The 23190-nt window shown below is 39.3% G+C and overlaps 1 protein-coding gene across 6 annotated transcripts in view; it reads right to left on the reverse strand.

Moving 5' to 3' along the window:
* Positions 1-634: 634 nt before the first annotated feature.
* LOC139948024 (uncharacterized) overlaps positions 635-23190 on the reverse strand; it is a 29621-nt gene continuing 7065 nt past the window's right edge. For 2 of the 6 annotated variants that reach the window (XM_071945994.1, XM_071945995.1), the window contains exons 5-29: positions 22886-23136; positions 22041-22314; positions 21414-21610; positions 20653-20804; positions 19981-20042; positions 19511-19649; positions 18159-18386; positions 16361-16458; positions 15947-16028; positions 15605-15722; positions 15216-15327; positions 14686-14845; positions 14170-14256; positions 13709-13813; positions 12837-12996; positions 12240-12649; positions 11661-11948; positions 11135-11188; positions 10386-10524; positions 9697-9840; positions 8994-9121; positions 8344-8559; positions 6252-6314; positions 4070-4093; positions 635-3256 (exon numbers count right to left, since the gene is read on the reverse strand). In XM_071945994.1, coding sequence (XP_071802095.1) covers positions 3041-3256; positions 4070-4093; positions 6252-6314; positions 8344-8559; positions 8994-9121; positions 9697-9840; positions 10386-10524; positions 11135-11188; positions 11661-11948; positions 12240-12649; positions 12837-12996; positions 13709-13813; positions 14170-14256; positions 14686-14845; positions 15216-15327; positions 15605-15722; positions 15947-16028; positions 16361-16458; positions 18159-18386; positions 19511-19649; positions 19981-20042; positions 20653-20804; positions 21414-21610; positions 22041-22314; positions 22886-23136 — 3907 coding nt within the window. In that variant the 3' untranslated portion in view covers positions 635-3040. The remainder of the gene's footprint in view (positions 3257-4069; positions 4094-6251; positions 6315-8343; positions 8560-8993; positions 9122-9696; positions 9841-10385; positions 10525-11134; positions 11189-11660; positions 11949-12239; positions 12650-12836; positions 12997-13708; positions 13814-14169; positions 14257-14685; positions 14846-15215; positions 15328-15604; positions 15723-15946; positions 16029-16360; positions 16459-18158; positions 18387-19510; positions 19650-19980; positions 20043-20652; positions 20805-21413; positions 21611-22040; positions 22315-22885; positions 23137-23190) is intronic. The other 4 variants (XM_071945996.1, XM_071945998.1, XM_071945997.1 and 1 more) reach the window with 4 other exon arrangements.

Genomic DNA, 23190 nt, shown 5'->3' on the forward strand with positions numbered 1-23190 from the left:
GCCATCAGCAAAGTCTTTAAACCCTACCATAATAAAAGACAAATCAAAACAATTTACACAGACAGTCACAAAGAGTGAGTCAATTCCCGACCTATCTTTAATTTCATTGCAACTTCATTCATAACATTGATAATGGAAATTTCCACTATCCATTACAACAGTATATTCAGATCATTGTATATACAGGAAATACAGCTCATACGCACCAATAATAAAGTAAACATTAAGGGAAAACCTCATCAGAGCTACAAGCCTCATTCATCTTCAACAGACCATGATCAAAAGATCACAATTTGAGCAGAAACTATTCAGACTTGTTTATGAAATAATTAATTGAGACAAGACAATAAAAAGAAGAAAATATTGATTGAAAATGCCAACAGTTGTATTTTTGCGGTCGTAACCAATTACCGTTGCGGTAAATGGCCAGTGATCAACCAAGGTAAGTTCTACCAAATGGTTATTGATTACGACCGCAAAAACACCCCATGTTCCAGCTGAATTTGATTACAACAGACCTATATAAAGCAAGCTCCCCATTTAAATATCCAAAAGAGAGACGCAGCAATAACAGAAAAAAAGGCATTACAATGCAAGTATTTTAGTGACAGTCAACTCCTTTGGCATTTTTACAACATGTTGCAGGTCTCGATTTTCATCTTTGAATCGACAAGGCCGCTTCCATTTGCAAAGGGCACTTCCACTACAACAATCCTAAAGTCTACAGGAAACTTTTGAAGGGGCAACAAGGCCAAGACCAGGGCAATATTGGTCTCCGTGTAATTCCAGGCCTGTGTTGAGAAGGAAAGTAAGTAAACAACTACATATTCAAAGAGATTAGGTTTGCCTTACCCTGTGACAATCATCGTTAATTTGGCAGTAAAGGACTAATCAAAGTTTATCAAATTGGGCAAAGAAGGGCAACTATCAGATTTACACAAAAGCTTTAAAGGGAAGGTACAGGTTTGGTAATTACTCAAATATTAATTTAAAAACTGACTTGTTAATGAGCATTGGAGAGCTGTTGATAGTATAAAACATTGTGGGAAACGACTCCCTCTGAGGTAACGTAGTTTTTGAGAAAGAGGTGATTTCTCACTAAAATATTAAAAAACTTCTAGCTAGAAGTCTTTTATTCCTATCTGAAAGCACACACATTCATCCAATTCATCCAAATTTTCACAGGCTTGTTATTTTATGCTTATGATGGGATGCACCAAGTGAGAACACTGGTCTTTGACAATTACCAAACGTGTACAGTGCCTTTAAGCAAAACCAAATACTTGAAGACTACAAACCATGCCCTTTCTACACCCTAACTAGATTCAAACACAACTAACTTCCAAAAATATTTGTTTACTTTCTCCCAATGTAGATTTCAAAGACCCAATTGAAACCATGTATGAACTCATTGCACAGTTAAATAGTGATCAATACTGGACATTATACGTACAACTACTAAACAATAATAACTGGACTGTACGACAGCAACATGCAAATTAAAATAACAGTGACGAGTTAAAGGAACACGTTGCCTTGGATCGGACGAGTTGGTCTATTAAAAGCGTTTGAAACCGTTTTTTATGAAATGCATATGGTTAGAAAGATGTTTTAAAAGTAGAATATAATGATCCACACAAGTATCACTAGAAACTGCACGGTTTTCCTTTTACCACGCAATTTTGAGGCATATTTGTGTAGATCATTGTATTCTACTTTTACAGTATCTTTCTAACCATAATCGTTTTTTACAACAAACGGTTACAGAACGATTTTTAAAGACCAACTCGACCGATCCAAGGCAACGTGTTCCTTTAATTTTCGTTTACAGACCAAAATGTCTTTTTTTGAGGATTTGTGAAATCGAGGTACACCTGAAACTTATCTTTTCGTTCCCTAGAGAACCGCACCACTCTACTAAAATATGTAATCCTTTCAAATAAAAGAAAAAGTCCATTCTAACAATTTCTTTTTGTTAAGAACTGTTTGAAGTCTTTAATTTGCTAAACTTAAATTCTCTAACATCAACTCACTTAACCTACAATGGGAACTTTGAAAAAAATATTTGCTGTTATGTGGGATCAAGTGCAACTTTTGGAGGAGAAAAAAATCTGCCATTATTTCATACAATTTAGACTGATTTTTGTTTTACGGACTTGTTGCATTGATGTGCCAATGTGTCTTTTCTTTAACTAAATTTACTTCTTTTTTAAATACCTGCAGCTCATATCATATGCTAATAAAAATAACTGATTTAAAGGACATACCTTGGTTCTCAAAGTATACCTTGGTTCCAAGGATAAACCTTGGTTCTAAGGGTATACCTTGGTTCTTAGGATATACCTTGGTTCTTATGGTATACCTTGGTTCTAACACTCTAACCCATACGTTGTTTCTCTTATTTCCCAATTAAAATAAACATTTTTTGGTTATTTACAGAATGGTGCTAGTATATAGGTCTACCTTTTGGGGGGATATTCTTAAAACTGAAGATAAAATAAACACAATAATAATTGTCATCTTTATATCTTTACATTCCGCTCGACATCTACAGAAATTAAAATGATATATATTATTTGAAAATTTAAGGTGATTATTATACTTATTAACAAATATGAGTGACTTAATTTAAGTCCATAAATATCTGGGTTTATGGTGTTGTGTTGTTTTTTAATTGTTGTGTCTAGCTTTAAATGTTTTAGAGTTTGCTTAAAAAGTTTTCAAAGATGAGCCAATAAATGTCCAAGTTCTTGGTCTTTGATTCCTCAATGTAATCTGAAAACTCAAAACACCTTTATGTACTTTTATGTTTCTACATGGCGCTCTGTTCTTTACATTTCTGATTTTTCCAGTCCAATTCGAAGGGATTGTAAAATAGCAACCTTAATTGCTAAGGAAAGTGTGGTGTCACAATACAAATCCCGATGGTAATACTGACAACTCATCTTAAGATAATCGCCGTGATTAGTGATATCTGCCCTTGATGAAGTTCAATCCAGTCTCCCCTAACAGTCCTAGTGAAGAACCTTAACAGCAAGTTTTACCTTGCAGTCGGATACTGCCTCCTTGTCCCATACCCTCGCCTGGCTGAGGAAGGCCCACCCCCTGATGGGGCAGACGGGGGCATGGATGGACCCCCTAGCTGATTGGGAAATGTTTGAGGGTTGAAGAACACTGGTCCTGCTGCCTGAGTAGGAGGTGGTTGAGCAGCTTGGGGTTGCTGCCTGGCTGATGATTTATCCTCCACCTGAGCGGTCTGTTTCAAGAGGGAAAAGTTAAACAAGGCAGTTGTTATCTCACAGGGAGCGTCAATACAAAGATCCAAGTTAAAATGTGATAAACATTTCTAAAATCAATGCGTCTCACATTTTGACAAGTAAAAAACAAAACAGGAACTAAAACCTAAAATCAACAAAAAAATTTGCCAAGGGCATTTTGTTATACTTTGTTAGCTGACCAAAATTCCCTTACTCTTTTCCAGCTGTCAACTTCCCCGAACATAAAAATTGCACATATCCAACAGCAAAAGACAAGAACAAATATTGAGAAGCTTGGACCACAGCAATTAATTTGATGCCGATCCAACTCTGCTTCATGGGCAGAGACAGGGTTGCGCTTTCGCAACTTCGGTCAGAAACAGTTGTTGGTTACCACCAAATTGTTAAAAAAATAACCCCCATGTGGTGGATTTCAGCAGGCCGTATGCTCCCCAGGGAGTTGAAATAGTTAGAGGAATGGTTTAAAGTATGCCGGAGGTACAGGGATAAAAATCTTGTAAACCGCCTTGATCTACCTACTAGGATATGTGCGCTATAAGAACCAAGTATTATGCTCAATATTATTCCCTGCGGAAAACGTCCTCTAAGAACTCAGACAATTTTTAGAAACATTTCTAAGGGGCATCAAGGCCGACACCAGGGCATACCATTCTATGCCTAGAGTTGTTAAAACCACCCAGACCCAAATGCTTAGCAAGTTTTGTTAAACAGATAGGAATAAAGAATGTTCACTATGTAGAAGCACACAGCCGCATGTTAACTAAGTGGTGATAATTATACTAAATACGTACACTGCGATAATCCTTCCATGTTCTCTGTAAGAATAAATTTGAATAAATTTGAATAAATTAAACGGCCTGTTTCCATAGGATGTTGTCTCTCACACTACCTCAAGGTCACCACAAAGATTCTTTTATTTCTATACATTCTAGCGATGGTGTGAACATCTAATCAACTACAGAACGAAAACGGACATTTTCCTACGTCACAGTTTAAAGGAACCTGTTGCCTTGGATCGGTCGAGTTGGTCTTTGAAAAGCGTTTGTAACCGTTTGTTATAAAATGCATATGATTAGAAAGATATTTTAATATAATGATCCACACAAGTATCACTCGAATTGCGTGGTTTTCCTTTTACCTCATCGACTAACACGGTCGGTTTTTTATGGGAGTCAAATTTTTAAACTCCCATAAATGCCCGACCGTGTTAGTTCGCAAAGTAAAAGGAAGAACACACAATTTCGAGGCAAATTTGTGTGGATCATTGTATTCTACTTTTAAATCATCTTTCTAATTATTTGCATTTTATAACAAACGGTTACAAACACTTTTCAAAGACCAACTCGACCGATCCAAGGCAACGTGTTCCTTTAACTACCCATGAAGACGATGCAGTGAGACACAGTTTGACCGAGAATTAAAAGAAAGACCAGCTTGCAAGAAAGAACAACAATCGCAGATGAACTATTTGTATATTGGCTGAGAAAAATGAAGTAATCCTAAAGTGCAACACTCTACCTCAATGGAAGAAGATGACCCCAATGAAAAACATATTTATAATGGACAAATTGTGTGAAGTGGTTAGTTGGAAATAAAATAATTTAGGGTTGAACAAAGACAAAATTACGAATGCACGATTACAAAAAACAACTGAAAATGTGCCGTTGCTCTACCCACTGAGCTATCTAGCCCTACCGTGACCTTCTCTTTCAATTTTGTCAATATCTTTCTTCGGGGTGCCAGTCAGAAGCCAACCGAACAAAGATATTGACAAAATAGAGAGACTTGATAGCTCAGTTGGTCGAGGGCCAGCACGTTACTCTGGAAGTCAACGGTTCAAATCCCGCTCAAGTCAGTTTCCCTTGAGGTTTACAGTGAAACATGCAGTGAAAAGAAGAACTCAGTTAAAATTTACATGAAGATGAATATCTGTGAGTTGACATGCAATCAAATTGATGATTGAATGATAACAAAATAACAAGTATAAACTCGAACCCACTCCTAATTAACTAGCTCCAAGATTGCACTAAGAGCAAATACATCTACAGTCACAGAAGATGCAATGATCAACAGCATGAACAAGCACTATATATAGTGCCTAGAGGCTAAATACACTTTATGTATCTACACTTATAGCGAGAAAGTAGAGTCAGGGAGTTAGTAGCTACAGCAAGTTTAGTTAGTGGACAATGAGAAGTTCCAGCATGTTAGTGGACCGTGACTAGAAAGAGCAATTGAGAGGACCTTGTTTAGCTATAGCAAGTGAGAGGACAGTTAGTAGCCACAAACAAAACTATAGCTACATGACAGTGGGTCGTTGCAACGAGTGACAAGGGAGTGAGTAGCTAGCAGGCTAGCAGTGAGTAGCTACAACAAGTGAAAGCAAAATGAATAGCTAGAGCGAATGGGTAGTGAGTAGCTACGATGAGTGAGCTGATAGAAGCTACAGCAACTAGGAATTGAGTGGCTACAGCGAGTGAGTAGCTAGGGCGAGTGAGCAGTAAGGAGCTACAGGGAGCAGACACAGCGAGTGACAGGAGAATGAGAAGCTACATGAAATGAGCAGTGAGTAGCAATATCGAGTGCGTAGCTCTGCTGAGTGGGCAGTAAGGAGCTATAGCTAGCAGCTACAGCGAAACAGAAAAATGAGTAGCTACAACTGAGCAGTGAGTGGCTACAGTGACAGGAGAGTGAGATGCTACAATGAGCGGACAGTGAGTAGCATCGAGTGAAAACCATGAGCTAACATAACAGCATTACAGAGAAAGGGGTAAGAAGGATAGATCTCTGTTTGCAACCAATGATGAGACAAAAACACATGTCAAAATAAAAGCTGCATAATGTTGCAAGCTAAAATGAGAGGACAGTGAAAGGCAAACAAAAAGACAGCGGTGCGTGGATCGATGGAGAGCCAAGATGGAGTGATAGCTAGGGTCGTCGGACAGGGGAGATAAGAAAGACATATTTAAGTACCTTCTCTTGCAAATGGTGGCTAACCTCATACGACAGCGAGCTCATGGAACTAGACCGTGATAACTGAGCGGTCGGGGGGGAAACCCAGCCAAAGAAAGAAAAACCGAAAAACAAACCAAGGGGAAGAGGGGTGGGAAACAAGCAGTAAAATAAAAATAAAAAGATCATCAGGCAGGATGTCATGCGCAAACTGAACGCTAAATATAGTCTTGAGCCTTTTAGGTTAGGAGTGGGCTTGGGGGCGGGGTGGGGTTCAGAGTGGTGTGCAAACGGGGAAAACATTTTTGTTGGAAGTTTTGTGCTGGAAATCTATAAAAGATCTAGCAATAAACACCTTCGATCGTAAATTAATTTTGCAGTGATTGTGGACATCCAAATATGGATTGGTTATTATCAGTATATAACATCAATAAATAAAACAAGTTATTTGTCAAATGAAACAATGTGCTGTGGGCATGCACGTACAGTGAGAGGTTGGAATAATGGTTGCAATATTCAGCTTTAAAACCATGAAGACAAATCTTGAGATATTACTTTCCAGATGCCAGGTATCTGCTTTTCTGACCCCAAACAAGGTCACTTTTTGGTTTCAACCAAGATTATGAGATTATTACAATTCACCACAAGGCTCTGAAGAGGTCATTAGTTCAAGTTTAGGTCAATTTAAGGTCAATTGGAACTCAATGAATTAAAACAAATGGCAGCTGGAAGGTCACACTCCTCAAGTTAAAAGAATAAATGTTTCCGAGTGAGTAATGAATCAAACTCAAGTCTTTTGTGTTCTCCTCCCCCCCCCCCCACCAAAAGTAAAACTTTATGACTACTCTTGCAATTGTTGATGCATGCATTTGATTATGAATATCATGTGAACAATTTGAAAATGTTCTTATGAGAAAACAGAAAGGAACAAGATATAAAAAACATTTAAAATGTTGCCTAACAACCCTATCCTTACCAAGCTGCTCTGATATAAACCACCACCATGACCACTGTCGTCAACATTTGTTGACTATTCATACATGAAACAAATATTCTTACATTTATAGCATTCGCGTATTCGTTGGCAAATTTTTAGAAAACCCTTGTTATGACTATGAAAACTTAATTTTAATTATTTTCATTTTTAATAGTATTTGACAAGTGTAAAGCATTCCTAACAAATATGGCTTGTTGGTCTAGACTTAGACACTCCAAGAAGTTACAATACGAGAGGTTTACAGGCGGGACGTTGACAGAAATACAAAGCTGCACATTCAGAAAGTCTCAAATATTTGTTTCTCCCATAGGTGACCGTTTTATTCTTTTAAAAGAAAAAAATGTGCAGGCCCAAGGACATTTTGAAAAAATTATGAGAACTCATATGCCTACTGTACTTAGTGTATTAACCAAAAAAAGTGGTATGAGAGCTGTCGGCTAGGTAGCCTCTGGTAAGGAAAGGGTGTTGAAAGTGAAGCAGTGCAAGCAACAAAATGGTCAGAAGCTTCTTTCACAAACTGACCAGTTGAGCTCCAGTTCAGGAAGAAGTTGCTAAGCTGTTAAAACATTCAAGTGTCTGGGTTGTATAGCCTGCTCAATGAGATTGACCTTTGACCTGGTGAATGTTGTAGTGTCATGAAGCAAGTGATTATGATTTGCATAAAGGTCAATCATTTTGCATAAAATACAAATGATCTGGTACCTCATGTCTCCATTGTGGCCTGTTTAAGCGTGATTTGCATAAAGGTCAATCATTTTGCATAAAATGCAAACGACCTGGGGCCTCATGTCTTCATCGTGGCCTCTATAAGCGTTCAGTCAAACCTTATTGTGGAATACCTGCATGATAAGGCCACTAATAGTGGCCACCTTCCCCTCACTGGGGTCTCCCTTGATTGATGAACTAGAGAACGAGTAGCCTGCACAAGTCGTTCAATTGCCTCACTAAAAAGGGAGAATTTACGCAAGGTGGCAGCAGACTTACCAGGTACATTTCTATTGTTAACGTAGTTCTGATCATGCGCACAATGGATTTACCTGGTAAATCTGCTGCCTAATAGTGTCCACTGCTGAAAGTCCCAAAATGTTTTGCAATACAAAATTTGTATCAACTTACATTTTCTTCATGTTGAGTCTGTGGTGGCGCTAGCTGAGAATTGTTGGCTTGAAATTGTGGATCGGGTTGCTGCTGCTGTTGATACTGGCTTTGTTGTTGTGGATCGGGCAGTTGTTGTTGATACTGGCTTTGTTGTTGTTGTGGATACTGTGGTTGACTGGCTGGCGCCTCGTTGTAGTTGCTGTTGTTTGCAGTAAATGCATTTGGATTGAAAAACTATAAGAGAAAGATGATAAAAAGATTGTTACTTTTGAGAATTTGTTTTATTACGAACACAACCCCCACAGTGTAAAGTTTCAAGTTCATAAATTTGGAGGCAAGAATGCAGCAGCCATCAGTTTGGTTCTGAGGCATCTCTGTTCCTCAGACTTACGAGGTACAGTGGTTTTGTTACTTAAAAGTCATCCTTGTTACTAACAGGTTTCCTAAGACTTCCGAGTTACTGTGATAATGTTTGCTTTTAAGGTATACTTGTATACAGGTTTCCTTAAACTTCCGGGTTACAGTGATTTAATTTTCTAATGAGGCATCCTTGTTACCAGGTTTCCGCAGACTTTTAAAGTTACAGTCTTTACGTATCTTTGGTTTCCCTCCCCAAAATTTCACACAATAATACAAATTTTCTGAGGTTGGGTCACATTTGAAAATACCTGTTGTTGCTGCTGTGGTGATGTGTCACTGTGTGGCGTTGCTGGCGTCGCTGGCGTCTCTGAGCGAGAGGATGGATTAGCGACATGCTGCTGCTGGCCAGGGTTAGGCGTCTCATCCCCCGACGCTGCTGTCCACAAAAACATATTCACAGCATTAAGATTCACCATCAACATTTTGCAAATTATTATATCGAGTGAAAATATATTATACTTTTTATAGGCCATGGGTGGAGTTCACAAAGAGTTAACTAGTCTTATCTTGAGTTAGGTCGAGTAACTTGTCCTAACTTAGGATTAGTCATACGTTTTTTATATTAGGACTAGTCCCAACTCTTTGTGAAATCGACCCAGTGTCATGTTGTTTAGAAAAATAGTCCAAACTGTCCATTGTGTAGCATACACAAGGAGGCACCTATTGTAATACAATTCATTTCACTTGTACAAGGAGCGACAACAGGCCCTGGAACTCTTGCCTCGTAAAATCCCTTTCCAGGGTTAATGTGTAAGCCCCCGATTCCAGACCTTTGTCAAGTTGTTATACAAGTATGGCATACAAGAATGGCCACAATGCCACCAGTGTTCGTCATTATATTCCGCTCTTTCGGATGTCACTCTTCATACCAATGCGGATGAACAAGGCAAAAGCCGCAATCACAAAATTTTCTTCAACAGTATTTTCTGTTCTTGCGTACTGAACACATACCTTGTCCGGGGACGAAGAAGTTCATTGAGGTACTTGGTGGTCCTGAGGGCAGTGACTGGAACAGCGTACTGGGTGGTGGCATGCTGGCTTTAGACACCGACGCCCCACTGCTCTGACCAACCACATCAACATAGTTTCTCCTCGCTGTAAACAAAAAGCGAAACAGAATCCTACAATTTGATTTCAAACTTGAGAGAAAAATCTTATCTTTGTGTGTTTTGTAGAATCAAGTTTTTCTCTGGCAATTTCACAATTTAACTTGCTTACGTACACATACTCTGCTGATCAGGAACACCATAAGTTGAGTCTGGTGTTCTTATACTCAAGGCCATGACAAGCCCAATGACCTGCCGTCGATTTCACAAACTTAAGACTAATCTTAGGACTTTGGACGAGTGTCAACCCTGCACTGTAGCATGCAGACCTTAAGATTAATCCTAAGTTAGGATAACTCATCCTAACTCGAGATAAGAAAAGTCCTAACACTTTGTGAAATCGACCCCAGGTCTCTTATGTAATGCGCATTGAATCATTATGATAAAATGTGCTACATTAGAACTAGTTACTCTTGTCACTGTACACACAATTCTTAAGATAAACACATTGTATGATCTGTCTATAATTCCTTGGTGAAAGTTGTAAAAAGGATAAAAAAAGAAATATTGAGTTGTCAATATATTGTCTTATACCTGGCTTTCTGAATTTATTTTCACCAAAGGCTGGCGGGCCGGATGAGGGTCCAGGGGTCTGGCTCCCGCCTCCTTGGGGAGTAGGTACAGCTGGCTTCAGGTCGGTATCTTTGGGTGGAGCTGGTGGGGGCGCTACATACTGTAAATCAAGTTTTAAAAAGTCGTCAACAGTTTGTTCATTCAATGCAAATTTATTGTTATTTCATATATATCTTTATAACAAAACAAACTAAAAAAAAAAAGATTTTAAAGGTCAAAATTTCAAATAAAAAAAAATAATAAAAAATAAGCACTAACATACCGCTAATCTTCCACGTATATATCTTTATTGCAAAATTGTTGAAACTTGATTTTTTTTTGGGGTGTGTGATAATGTCATTTGTAAACAGAGAGGCTCCGCACAAGCTTGTTGTACATCTTTCTTCTTTTTTCTTTTTTTTAATCTCTAAGTACAAGTACATGTACATACATTTTTTATTCTCTGTAGCAATTCCAGTTTTTTTAACTAGGGTTTATTCTCAGTGTTTTTTAATCATTGATAGTTGTGTATAAATTCTGCATTTATAACATGTTTACTATATTTTCTCTTGGGTGTTTTAATTGTATGGATTTTAATAGGTTTTCTTTTAATTGTTCAGCGCCCAGGAGCATGTTTACATGGATAGGCGCTATATAAATTTCCATTATTATTATTATTATTATTATTATTATTATTTAAGTCAAAGTGAAACATTCTATAAGTTACTTACTTCTTCATCTTCATCCTCGTTTATCCATCGGTTAGTTTTGGCGTCCCACTGGATCTGTAGGAAAGTTTTCAAAAAATATCGAATTGATCATGAAAGGTAAGGTCATAAATTGGCTTTCAACAAAATAATGATGATTATAATAGGATAACAAATATAAAGAAAGATTCCATTAAAGGGAAGGTACACGTTTGGTAATTGTCAAAGACCAGTCTTCTCACTTGGTGCATCCCAACATAAGCATCAAATAAGGAATGTTTGTATACAGGACCATTTGGGGTAGCAGTTGTAATAATGATACAGCCCAGTTCATAATTCCTGCAAATGTGAAGAAAAAAAAAATTTCATCACAGCTCCATTTTCCCTGCGAATATTTCAGAGTTGAGCACATGTCACTTCGTCCAAATTATTTGTTGCGAATTTGTGACGTCAAAATCACATGGCATTCGCAGGAAGTATGAACTGGGCTTAAGGACACCCCGACTCAAAAAAAGATGACAAATTAAAAAAAAAAGTTTTTTTCTTTTACCTTCTTTTTGTTATCATCAGGTAGATGAACTTGATTTCCCCGCCCCGTGACTTTGCTGAAAAATCCTCCAAACCAACCCCGGCCGCCGCCCTGTTTGGCTTTGGGCTTCTCCTTTGGCTTCTCCTTGACTTCCGGCTTGGGCGCTGGCTTGGGCTCCTCCCTCTGCAAGTGTTTGGTTGAGTCCGTTGAATAGGTGCGGGCTCTTCCACTTGGTGTGTGTGGGGGTGTCAAGGTGAGCGCCGGTGAGGGTGGAGGGGGTGCCTTCTGGCCGTATTGACTGAAAGAACTCTGAAGAGTGATAAGAGTAGAATTTATCTGGTTAGAATTTGTCAATCAAAAAGATAAATTGATCATGTGTCCTGGCTTGGGTTCAACCCAAGGGTTAAACAAGTTTTACCCAAAAGTTTCATGAGGTTTTACAAGGCATCCAAGGATTTCACAAGCTTTCACAAGGTTCAATAAAAGGGTTTCACAAGATCCAATCAGTGTTAGTTTGGATACTTGATTTGAAAGTACTTTATAATTTCTACTACCATGTGCCAACTACAACAACAAAAATAGTAAAATCTAACGACTTACAGTTCTCGTGCTTGTACCATAGTAGTCGAATGCTGCCCTTGATGCTCCGCTCTCCTCCAGCTCTGTTCCGGAATCACCAGCCGAAGTTGCGCTCGTTGTGCTGTACTCTGAGAAATTACTGTTTAGCGAGGCACCAGGGTCGACGTTGCGAGGCACGGACGAGAGCGGTTGCTGCCCAAATGTTGTATAGTTGCCCGAGTTTTGTGTTACAGCAGGATCACCCTGCGCCAAATGCTGTTGCTGCTGATGTTGTTGTTGTTGTTGTTGTTGTTGCTCATGTTGTTGTTGTTGCTCTTGTTGTTGATCGTAGCTATAGGCACTGTGTTGATTCTGTGACTGGTCAGTTGTTACATCTGAAGTTGAGGGCGCTTGATGGTAGTAGCCGCTCGTTGTCAGGGCGTAGTCACCAACTATCAAGAAAAGAAGAAAAAAAGTTGATATATCTTTTCGAGACAAAGTGAAAAAGAACAGACGAGGAGACAAGTTAAGGTTGAGGTCGAGGGCCTTTCAAAAATTCTAAAAATTTTACACTGAGAAAGCAAAAGTACACATATTGTAAAAACAACTTCAAAACAACAACACAGAAGAACAAATTACCGGATGCATAAGGTTCACCGCCCTCGTTGACATGAGCGGGGTCAACCTCAAACGTTGGTCCACTACTTCCGACACTCTCCCCCATCGTACTGAGATTGCTGTAGGATTCACTCCAAGGTATCGGGGTACCAGACGTAGAGGACGGTTGGATCTGACCATCCTGTAAGGGGGTTAAGAAAAAAAAACAATAATAATTTTAATAATTGCCACTGCTTTGATAAATAGAAAACGTAAAAAAAAAATTAATAATAAAAATAATAATAATAATAATATACAGCATTCATAAAGCGAACAGTATTTCACACAAAAAAATGTCATTAAAAAATTCCATCGCAAGGACAAAAATCTAGTTAAATGGTTACTAAAGAAAGGTTTTTATAAAAAGAAGGGCTCTTTTTAAGGCCAACACTCCTCCCACAAGAAAATTTACATAAAAATCTTTTGAGCTTCGCTACTTTTGTGCTCTATGAAAATTGATTGAGCTCAGGGCCCAAGTTCATAAAGCCTGTAAGCACACAAATTTGCTTAGCATAAAATTTCTTCCTTAATAAAAAGAGGATTACCAACCAGTCCATGTGACTTGATTCAGAATAAGCAAACAACAGCTGAATGTCAGCAACAAGCAATATGCAACAAATCCAAAATTTGGTTGGTACTCTTGTTTTTATCAAGGAAGAAATTTCATGCTAAGCAAATTTTTGTGCTTACAGGCTTTATGAAATTTGGTCCAGGTCAGAATCTTAATCAAGAGCAGTAAAAGGAGCCCCTGTGAAGATAGACCCCCCTTCTACATTTCATAAAATTCATTACAATCAAACACTAGCACATCAAAAATACAAGTTGATGAACTATGACGGTCCCACTAAACTTACATTCATTTGTCTGAGAATATCAGTCAGCTTGGACAGCCATTCCGGATTGATCAGAACTTGCCCGTCATAATATTGGTCGTCGTGGTATACCAAACGATCAGAAAGCTGAGGGGAAAAGGGGGAGTGCACATTATTTAACAACTACCATGGATAAACTGTCTGAAAAATTAGCACATTTTAGAAATATTTCACTGTCTGAAAAATTAGCACATTTTAGAAATATTAAACTGTCTGAATAATTAGCACATTTTAGAAATATTTTACTGTCTGAAAAATTAGCACATTTTAGAAATATTTTACTGTCTGAAAAATTAGCACATTTTAGAAATATTTTAAATAGTGGGTAGTGCGTTATCATAGGGAAATTGATGAAGATTCTTTTGGTTGGAACTAGGTTTAGAGTTATGGTCCGAAAACAGAACTTTAGCGATGTTAGAAATTGATAACTTGTGCATCCATACCTGACAGATCTGGTTGACTAATGTTGAGCTGTACAGACTGGGCATGTATAACACGGCTTTAGCTACGACTTCACAGTAATGGAGCGCCTGAAAAGGAGAAGAGGAATCAGCAGTTAATAGATAATTCTACATTTCAAATGATACTTCAAAATACAAGCATCTTGAACAAGTCATGAAACAAAAGTAATGACCAGGATTCGAACCGACACCCTGATGAATTAACCATCAGGGCTCAATTTCATAAAGCTGTTAAGCAGACAAAAACTGCTCTGCAAATTTCTTTGCTAAAAGCAAAAATAAGGGCACCATTTGCACCAATCTAAACTTTACGGAATAACCTGTTTCTGTTAAGCAAGATTTTTCTGTGCTCAGCAAGTTTTTTTATGCTTACAGGCTTTATGAAATTGTGGTAAGAACTTCTGTATACAAGACAGTTCTGGGAGGGGAAAAGGAGATGTAAAGAGCAATCAAAACCTTTTAGATTTAGATTTTTTTAAATATTTCGGGGACACCCACCTGTGTTGTGAATCCATGTTCTGCTAGTCTGGTAGCATAGATGAATTTATAGGGTTGATAGTTAGGCAAGCTGTAGTGTTTATTGGCAAGCAGTTGAGCGTACTCGTAGACCTCCGTCTGCTGGATACTGGAATTCAGTGCAAAGTTCTGGAAAGGAAGACTGGAAGAAAAGAAGGGAATTACAGTAATAAAAATATTGGGTTTTTTTTGGGGGGGGTTTATTTACAAACAGTCAAATATATGCAAAAAAAAAAATTGTTTTATAAAAGCTTGCCTATGCTTTGCCTAACGTCACGGGCCGCGTGGGCAGTCACTTCAAGGTGAGGGCCACACTTAACTTCTATTGGCTGTCGACCAAATCAACTACCACCAGGGACATGTTGCCACATACCTCTATGCCAGAAACAGGGTGACCCCCCCTTCACAAAATATCAGAACAAATGCAGCATGTTTAGTTTATCAGGAAGACTCCCAACAAGTCTGAATTCAGATAAAAGGCTAGACTTCTCATCCCTAGTTTTAGGACATACCTGTGGCTAGCACCGATCATGACCATCTTGGTTGTCTTGCTACCGTAGACGCCCAGTCCAACTTGGGCCATCAGATAGACAAAGTGAGATGCTTTCAACAAACCTCTTGATGCTGATAAGAAAAACGAGGAAACAAGAAATCTGTTACAGAACTTACAGAAACCATGGTTTTAATTTGAGCTCTGTAGTGTGGCAAGTGTTTTGCTTAAAAACACAAGTGTCATTACCGAGTTTAACAAAATTTGTTTCAGACATTCTGAAGGCATCATCGAGTATAAGCCATTTAGTCTGAAAGATTTTTCGTCTCCTCATAAAAACGCAACACCACTATGAACTGTCCTGAACGAAATTTCTCTCAGAAATACCGACACTAGCGTTTGAGACCTTACCTAGGGAGTCACCGAGGGTGACGATGCTCTTACTGTCCAGCTCTGAATCTGGGCTTAGATTGGAGAGTATCATGGCTAGATGCGGTCTCCAATCGCCCCACTTCTCATCCGCACAGCTCTGGCAAAAAACAAAAAAAATGATAATGAGTTATAGCAACCTTCTTTATATCTGATGAAGAACATCAATATCGTCAAAAATTCTGCTTGTTTTTATTCATCGCCTTAAACAAGGCCACTCTTGCAAACCTTGAATAAGATGGAGTTCATGGCCCCATGCTGACCATTGTCTTGCTCATGGAGCACCCTAATAAGTTCCCCATAAAATAAGTCTCTATTACTCACAGTGACTGCAGCAGGCTGTCTCTCTGACATGAGTTGATAGAGTGTCTGTAGGGGATCATTCATCGTTAGACTGTTGGCAAATCTACAAACAATCAAGAAAAATTACACTTATAAAAAATTCCTTTCAATTTAACTTGCGATACTCTACCAACTGAGATCACTAGCCATTATGTCTGTGGTCTATCTACATCTATTCTGCTACATGTCTAAGCCGGTTAAGCTTCTAGATGGTGGACGGCTTTGGGTGCCAAAATAAACACAGGGTGCAAGTAAAAGCAGCAAGCTGGGTTCCTACTGCTCAAGAAAGTCTTGAAGAAGCTTGGTGCGAGGAAAGAAGCTGTGGGAGTCTCTCAAATGGTCTCCCTGGTTTGTCAATATCTTTGCTTAGTCTTGGTGTGTTTGGTCTATACATACCTAGTCATGACACTAGTGTGAGTTCTACTGTCCATCTTGCAGGCCAGGAGGAGGGCGTGGCCCCAAAGCCCCGCCTTGATTGCTGCCTCAAGTGCATCCTGCGAGGGATTAACAAAGCAAAAAGTTGCTTTAGTACTACATGTATATACATACAATATGTACAAAAAAAATTAAACTCACTTATTTCTAAATTTTGAAGTGGCTAGTTAGATGTGTTTCTTTGCAAATATCTTTCACAAAAATGTTTGTTTGGCAAAGATAAACATGTTGTTGTTTTTTTGCACATGGGGGGGTATCAAACACAGTGGCATTTTACCCATTTTAAATGCGAGGTAAGAGGTTTGTCATTTTGTTTTAATTTTCACCGGGCCTCTATCTTTTGAAAAAAATGGTTGCATCACAAAACTAAGTTTAACCTTGGAGCCTGTCTGTAACACACAACAAAATTCATGTGTAACCAAACAAGTTACTAATACATTGATTGAGCTTTCACATAAGGCAGTCAGTGCATATTCATAAGAAGGCTACAGCCACAGCTGTGAGTGTTATGCAACAGGTGAAAGCAATTACCGTCTACAAAATAATTACATTTTGTAGTCGGAAAAAATCTGTATGGTTAACTGTCACACACTCCCAACGATTAGAGAGTCAATTTTTAAAATGCAATCGGCAGACGAAACTAATGATATTCTACAGGGTTGGTAGAACAGAAAAAAATGGTTGCAGACAAAATTTTTTGACCATATACATGAAATAACAAACCTGTGAACATTAAGGCTTAATCTGTTGTTTTAGTAAAAAAAAACATGTACAATTTCCAGTATATAAACATACTGTCCTTAAAGACACTGGACACTATAGGTAATTGTCAAAGACCAGTCTCCTCACTTGGTGTATCTCAACATATGCATAATATAACAAACCAGTGAAAATTTGAGCTCAATCGGTCATTGAAGTTGCGAGGTAATAATGAAAGAAAAAACACCCTTGTCACACAAAGTTTCGTGCTTTCAGATGCTTGATTTTTTAGACCTCAAATTCTAAATCTGAGGTCTCAAAATAAAATTCGTAGAAAATGACTTCTTGGTCGAAAAAATATGTTACTTCAGAGGGAGCCATTTCTCACAGTGTTTTATACTATCAAAAGCTCCCCATTACTTGTTACCAAATAAGGTTTTATGCTAATAATTATTTTGAGTTATAACCAATAGTTTCCACCGCCTTTAATTTTGGTTTTAACAACTGTAATTAGTTTTTTATTTTTTTTTATTTTTAAATGGAGTGAGTTCTTAAAGTGGTCTTAATGTTCCCAATAGCATTCTCTAGTCATTGTTAGGTGAGTGAAGAGTGGGAGACATGTTTGCCTATTTATAGGCAAAATCTACACAGCGAAGTGGATCTACACGTGGTACTACCACAAACTGAATATACATGGATACCTCACCATGTAATGCCATAAAACCCACATACTGTGAAGTGCTGTCACAAATCGGTTTAAAGCTCTGTTAAACAAGACAATTTGATACAAGCAACCAGTTCCAGGCAAACTCCAAGAAGAGAATCCATTAACATTTGAATGTTCACATACTATACTTGGGTATCGTAAGACATTGTTTGCAAAATGACTCGTGTACTACCAAAGTGGTCGTGTGGCATGCAGTGCAGTTGGTTGCCTCCGGGCTGCCTGTCAAAGTTTCCTTGTGTGATAAGGCCCTAAGCGTAAGAAAAATAATAAATCGTTCTCCCCATTGCAACTATTATAACAATTAATGTTCTTCCACTTATTTCAAAAACGTACCTTCTTACGTCCAAACAACAGTAGCTCTCTAAACCTACTAGTGTCGGCCTCCACGTCCCTCAAATGAGGCTTCTTCTGCACTACGACCTCTGAACTCTGACCCTCAGTGCTAGTCTCCTCTCCAGCCGCAGCATCCTCTTCAGTCTTGGGGTCTGGTGGGGTTATGGAGGAGGACACCATGGGGTGGTTCTTCAGAAGGAGTTCCGAAATGTCAGTTTCCATGATTGACTTTGGGGGGAAGAAAATAGACATATATTTCAATGTTTTACTATGAATTTTATGTTTGCCATAAACTATGTTAGACTGTAGTATTTGAGAAAATATAGTTAGCTGTTGCAGTACTACAAACAAGCTAGTGCAGCCAATTTCACAAAACGCTAGGACTAATCCTATCTCAAATTAGGACGAGTAACCCGTCCCAACTTTCAATGCGTCCCATGCCTTTTGATACGGATCTTAACTCGTCCTAAAAGTTAATCCTAAGTTAGGAAGAGTATGGTGAAATCGACGGCTGGATATATCACATAGATGCTCAAATAGAGATCTCAACAAAGACATCTTCCTTCGTCTACCTCTTGCTTCCTTTTTGTTGTGCCAAGACCTTGGTTTTCAACTTTTCAATAGAGATCGTTCTTTGTATAAATGGCCCTAAAGGATGACATAGACTTACTGTACAAATAAGAAATGCCAGCTCAATCACCTCATTCAATACACTCCTTACAGCTCAAATGTTCCAGCAGGCTTACTAACAATTCAACTGTGCCTCGGTGCCTTAGAGCAAACTTTTTATATAGGCCATCTTTTGACCCAATTCAGCTGACGTCATCATCAGAATAATCTTTGATGCGCCATTTTGATGGTCAATGTCACTGTGCTTTATACAGTGAAGTGTGTATATTAAGGCAAAGCGGCATTAACACAGAAACCTATTGACCACCAAAGTGGTGAGCGTGGCACAGTCACCGCGTGTGAAGTGCGTGCAAGGGGTCAATAACTGACTTTTGTACTTGATTGATGGATTGGTTGATTGAGTGAGCAGGCATGCAACTGCCCGTTGAAAAAAAAGAGGAAAATTTTCAAAGGCACAACGTAAGTGCGGAGCGAGGCAGCCGAAACGCCACGGGACATGATACCCACAATGGTACCCTAGAAAATGTTGAGGTTTATTATGCTCTTAGGTGCATTGTTAGGATGTACTGGGCTTATTTTACATGATTTTAGTTGTACACTGTTGTTGCCAGTCTAAAAAAAAAAAGTTTTTTTATTTTTCTTTCACGTAAAAAAAAAAAAAGAAAACGCGGAATTCCGCAGAAACGAGGCAGAGTTGCATGCCTGAGTGAGTGAGTACATACCCCGTTCTGTCGACAGAGTAGAACCATGAGTTCCCATAGTAGAGCCGCTGACTCTCTATCCATCATCTCTGTACTCTCACTGCATGCTGCGGACTTCTGCTGGGAGAATCTGAGCACATCACCCTTATGGGTTTCCCCTCTGCAAATAGAAATACAAAAACGATTGACCAGAAATTGACCCTCAACGTTTTGTTTTTTTCGGACACGTTTATTTAAAAATCCCGCTCTAGTCAATTCTTTGTTCAACCCCAAAAATCATTTCAAAATTTACCCAGTCAGTTTCCCTTGTGGTTTATATTGATATTTAAAAAACTCAACAAATTTATGACAGTAAAATCTTACTTGATAAAAGCACTGCAGCTATTGATGTGTAACATTTTGAGAAATGATTCCTTTCTAATGAATGGGATTTTAGAGCAAGGATAAAAAAAAAAAAAAAGGGTTCAGGAGCAGTCTAATTTCAAACTTACCGTATAAGAGGCCCGGGGAATGCTCGCATTTCTTCAGTCTCTGGGGTGTGTTCCAGCATGGTCTGTTATAAAAGAAAACAACTTATTTTTTTTGAGGAAAAACTCAAACTACATTTCAAGTCCGTCTCCTTAGAAGCCTTTTGCAAGTTTTTAATTATTTTATTAATTTATTTATATGATTATAAATCCAACAGTACAGTAATAGTGTCAACAAGAACAAATGGTCAGTTTTAGATGGTGGAGGAAAACCCCAATGGGAAAACCCAAAACAGTCGGTTGGACCGGAAACCAAATCCACATGTAAAATGAAAAAGGCTTTTCCCTCTCGAAGATGAAATTCCAGGCCTGGTAGTAATCCTGGCCAATCCTTGCCCAGAGCTGTGTAAAGTTGGATTTAGGGATAAAGGCCCGGTCCCACTGCAGCGATAACAAGAACGATAATGATAACGACGCCAAGAGAACGCATTCTATTGGTTGAATGGGCGTGTGCGTATTCTGCGTGGAGCAATTCAACCAATAGAACGCGTTATCTTGGCGATCGTTATCGTTCTCGTTATCGCTGCAGTGGGACCGGGCCTTTAAGTTCTGATTTAATTTGTTTTTAATTATCTTGTCAAGCTGAGACACTCAGTTACGAGTAAGAAAATGTGAGAAAAAAAATGACTACTATACCTCTACGCTATGTATTTCCACAGTGGCTGGCATTCCCTCTAGCGGCATGTTAGGTAGTACCTTGATGAGGTGGCCACCAGGGCTGAATCGAGCTATAACATGAGGGAGAGTGAACTTCGCTGGTGTCATGCGCTCTGGTGGTGGCGGTGTGGCTGTGTAGAAATATAACAGTTTCAATTTCAGAAGTGATGCGCCATAACTAACAAGTAGCTTCTCGAGTCTCAATGGAATTAGGGGCCGGGGGATGATTTCACAAAGGTAGTCCTAACTGAAGACTAGTCCTAGGTAATGCTAAGAGATAGGACCAGTCCTAAGTTAGGATGAGTTACTGGTCCTAACTTAGGACCAGTCCTATCTCTTAGCATTGCTTAGGACTAGTCCTAAGTTAGGACTACCTTTGTGAAGTCCACCCCTGGTCAAACTAGATATAAATTCCTCTGAAAGACTGAGCTATACAGTAGTCAAAAGTCAATTATTTGCAGAGCTTCTCACTGCAACTTCTTAATCTTAAGGCATTCCAGCTGGATTTTGGTAAGGCTTGAATACCAGACAGGGAAAGCATTATCAATGGTAGACTTTGGATTGGTAGATGGCAGCAAACTTGTTTTGTAAATTTTTTTTGTGGCATTGTTTACGTAGTTCTGAGCATGCGCACATTACCAGAACAATGGAAAAAATTTACAAAAAGAGATTTTACCTGGTAGGTCTGCTGCCACCAAACGCCATATTGTAATCTCATACATAATAACGTAAATACCTACCTTGTTTGACCTCCTGATATGAGCTGTCCGTCCCATAGCCGTAGTTATAGGAGCTACCATACTGATCTTGATATGTCGTCGCTGCCACACTGCTATTATTAGCCTGGTCGGTGTAGTCACTAGAGAATATACTGCTCTGGTCTGCATTGTACTTCTCGGGTGTGTCCCCTCCTTGGTGATGGAAACCCGAGGAAAATCTGCGGAAAATATTATTTTATATCAATCATAAGCCACAAGGGAAACTGACTGGGTAATAAATCGCAAATGATTTTGGGAAAGTTGAAAGAAGATGGACTAGACCACGACTTGATTCAATGACCGCGATTAACATAATCGGCGCTCTACCAACTAAGCTATCTAGCACTACGTGGCAGTCTCCCTATATTTTTGACAATATCTTGTTCAAGGCGCCACTCTGAAGCCACACGAGCAAAGATGTTGACAAATTAGGGAGAGAACACTTCCTAAAATAACGGCACAAGAAAAACCCCATATTCTTCATCTAAGTCACTTAACAGCGGCAAGCCACCAACCCGATCATTACCACGCAGTAAAGACCAGCTCCCACACTGTAATTCCCCCAATTGAAAGACCGTTGGCCTTGACACCACCTTTGACCTTTCTTACCCTGTATCTGATTGGTCCGCCTGAGCACTCCGCGTATCGACCGGCCACTGCTGCTCAGGCGCCGACGTGTTTTGTCGATTGTCATCGTCAGTTCTCTCGCGGTAATACTGGTTTTGTCTCTCCCAGTTCTGGTAACGTTCGTCGTAACTACGGTTGCTACGATCATCGTAACTACGGTTGCTACGCTGGTCGTAGCTCTGGCTGGTGTAGTAGCCTCTCTTCGCCCAGTATTCTTGAGTTTGTCTGTCGTACGGTCGACCATAAGCATCATAGCCTGGGGTAGAGGGAATTAGTGTACGTTATGAGATTGTTTATTTTCTGTGTATCTTTAATCTCAGGAAGAGGAAGTGGTTTTGATGATAAGAGGACCAGTTGGGGGAAAACAGGAAATACATCCTTTCTGACAGTTACTCTTTTTAAAACCATTTAAACAACAGCTTGGTGGGCTTAAAGTTATAAACTTGTTTAACCAACTATTTTCTTTAGAGCCCATCAGGATAAAAGTGGTTTAGTGGTTGAATAAGGAAGCCGTTCAAAACTTTTAGCACACTCTTGTTCCTATGAAAGCATTGAACAAGACTCACAGGTTAGCCCCAAAAAGAGAAAAGAACCTTTTCCTAAAATGTTGATGGAACGTACGGATAAAAGACTGTCCCATTCTTAACGGCAAGAGGTATTTCTCCATCGAGAACAATGCAATAATTTGTAATAATCCAGCACTCACAACCATCACTCTGAAACTTAAACACATACCCAAACAAAACTGTCGACCAAAAGTTGGCCGGCAGAGTCTTTTCAGAGGACACACCTTAATAGGGCGAATCCTACGACCTATGAACCCTGACCTTTATAGTAGTCTTGCGCCCTTGGGTCCTTCCTGTCGTAGCCCTTGTAATATTGATCGTATCCTTGTCTCGACTTTGACCGCGGTCTGCTCTCCTGTTCAAGGTATGCTCCCTGCCTCGAGGGGTCTTGGTACCCCTGTCGGGATCGAGGTCGCTCCCCATCTCGTGTCCGCTCCCCTTCGGCGTACCCCTGGCCCTGCCTCGATCGAGGCCGCTCTTGGTTCCCGTAGCCTTGTCTTGAGTAGGATCTCCTGTTACAAAATGAAGGAAACATTACTTCACAGCATCAGTCTCTTGGTACATGT

The sequence above is a fragment of the Asterias amurensis genome, chromosome 15 (assembly GCF_032118995.1).
Source record: "Asterias amurensis chromosome 15, ASM3211899v1".
Lineage (NCBI taxonomy): Eukaryota > Metazoa > Echinodermata > Asteroidea > Forcipulatida > Asteriidae > Asterias > Asterias amurensis.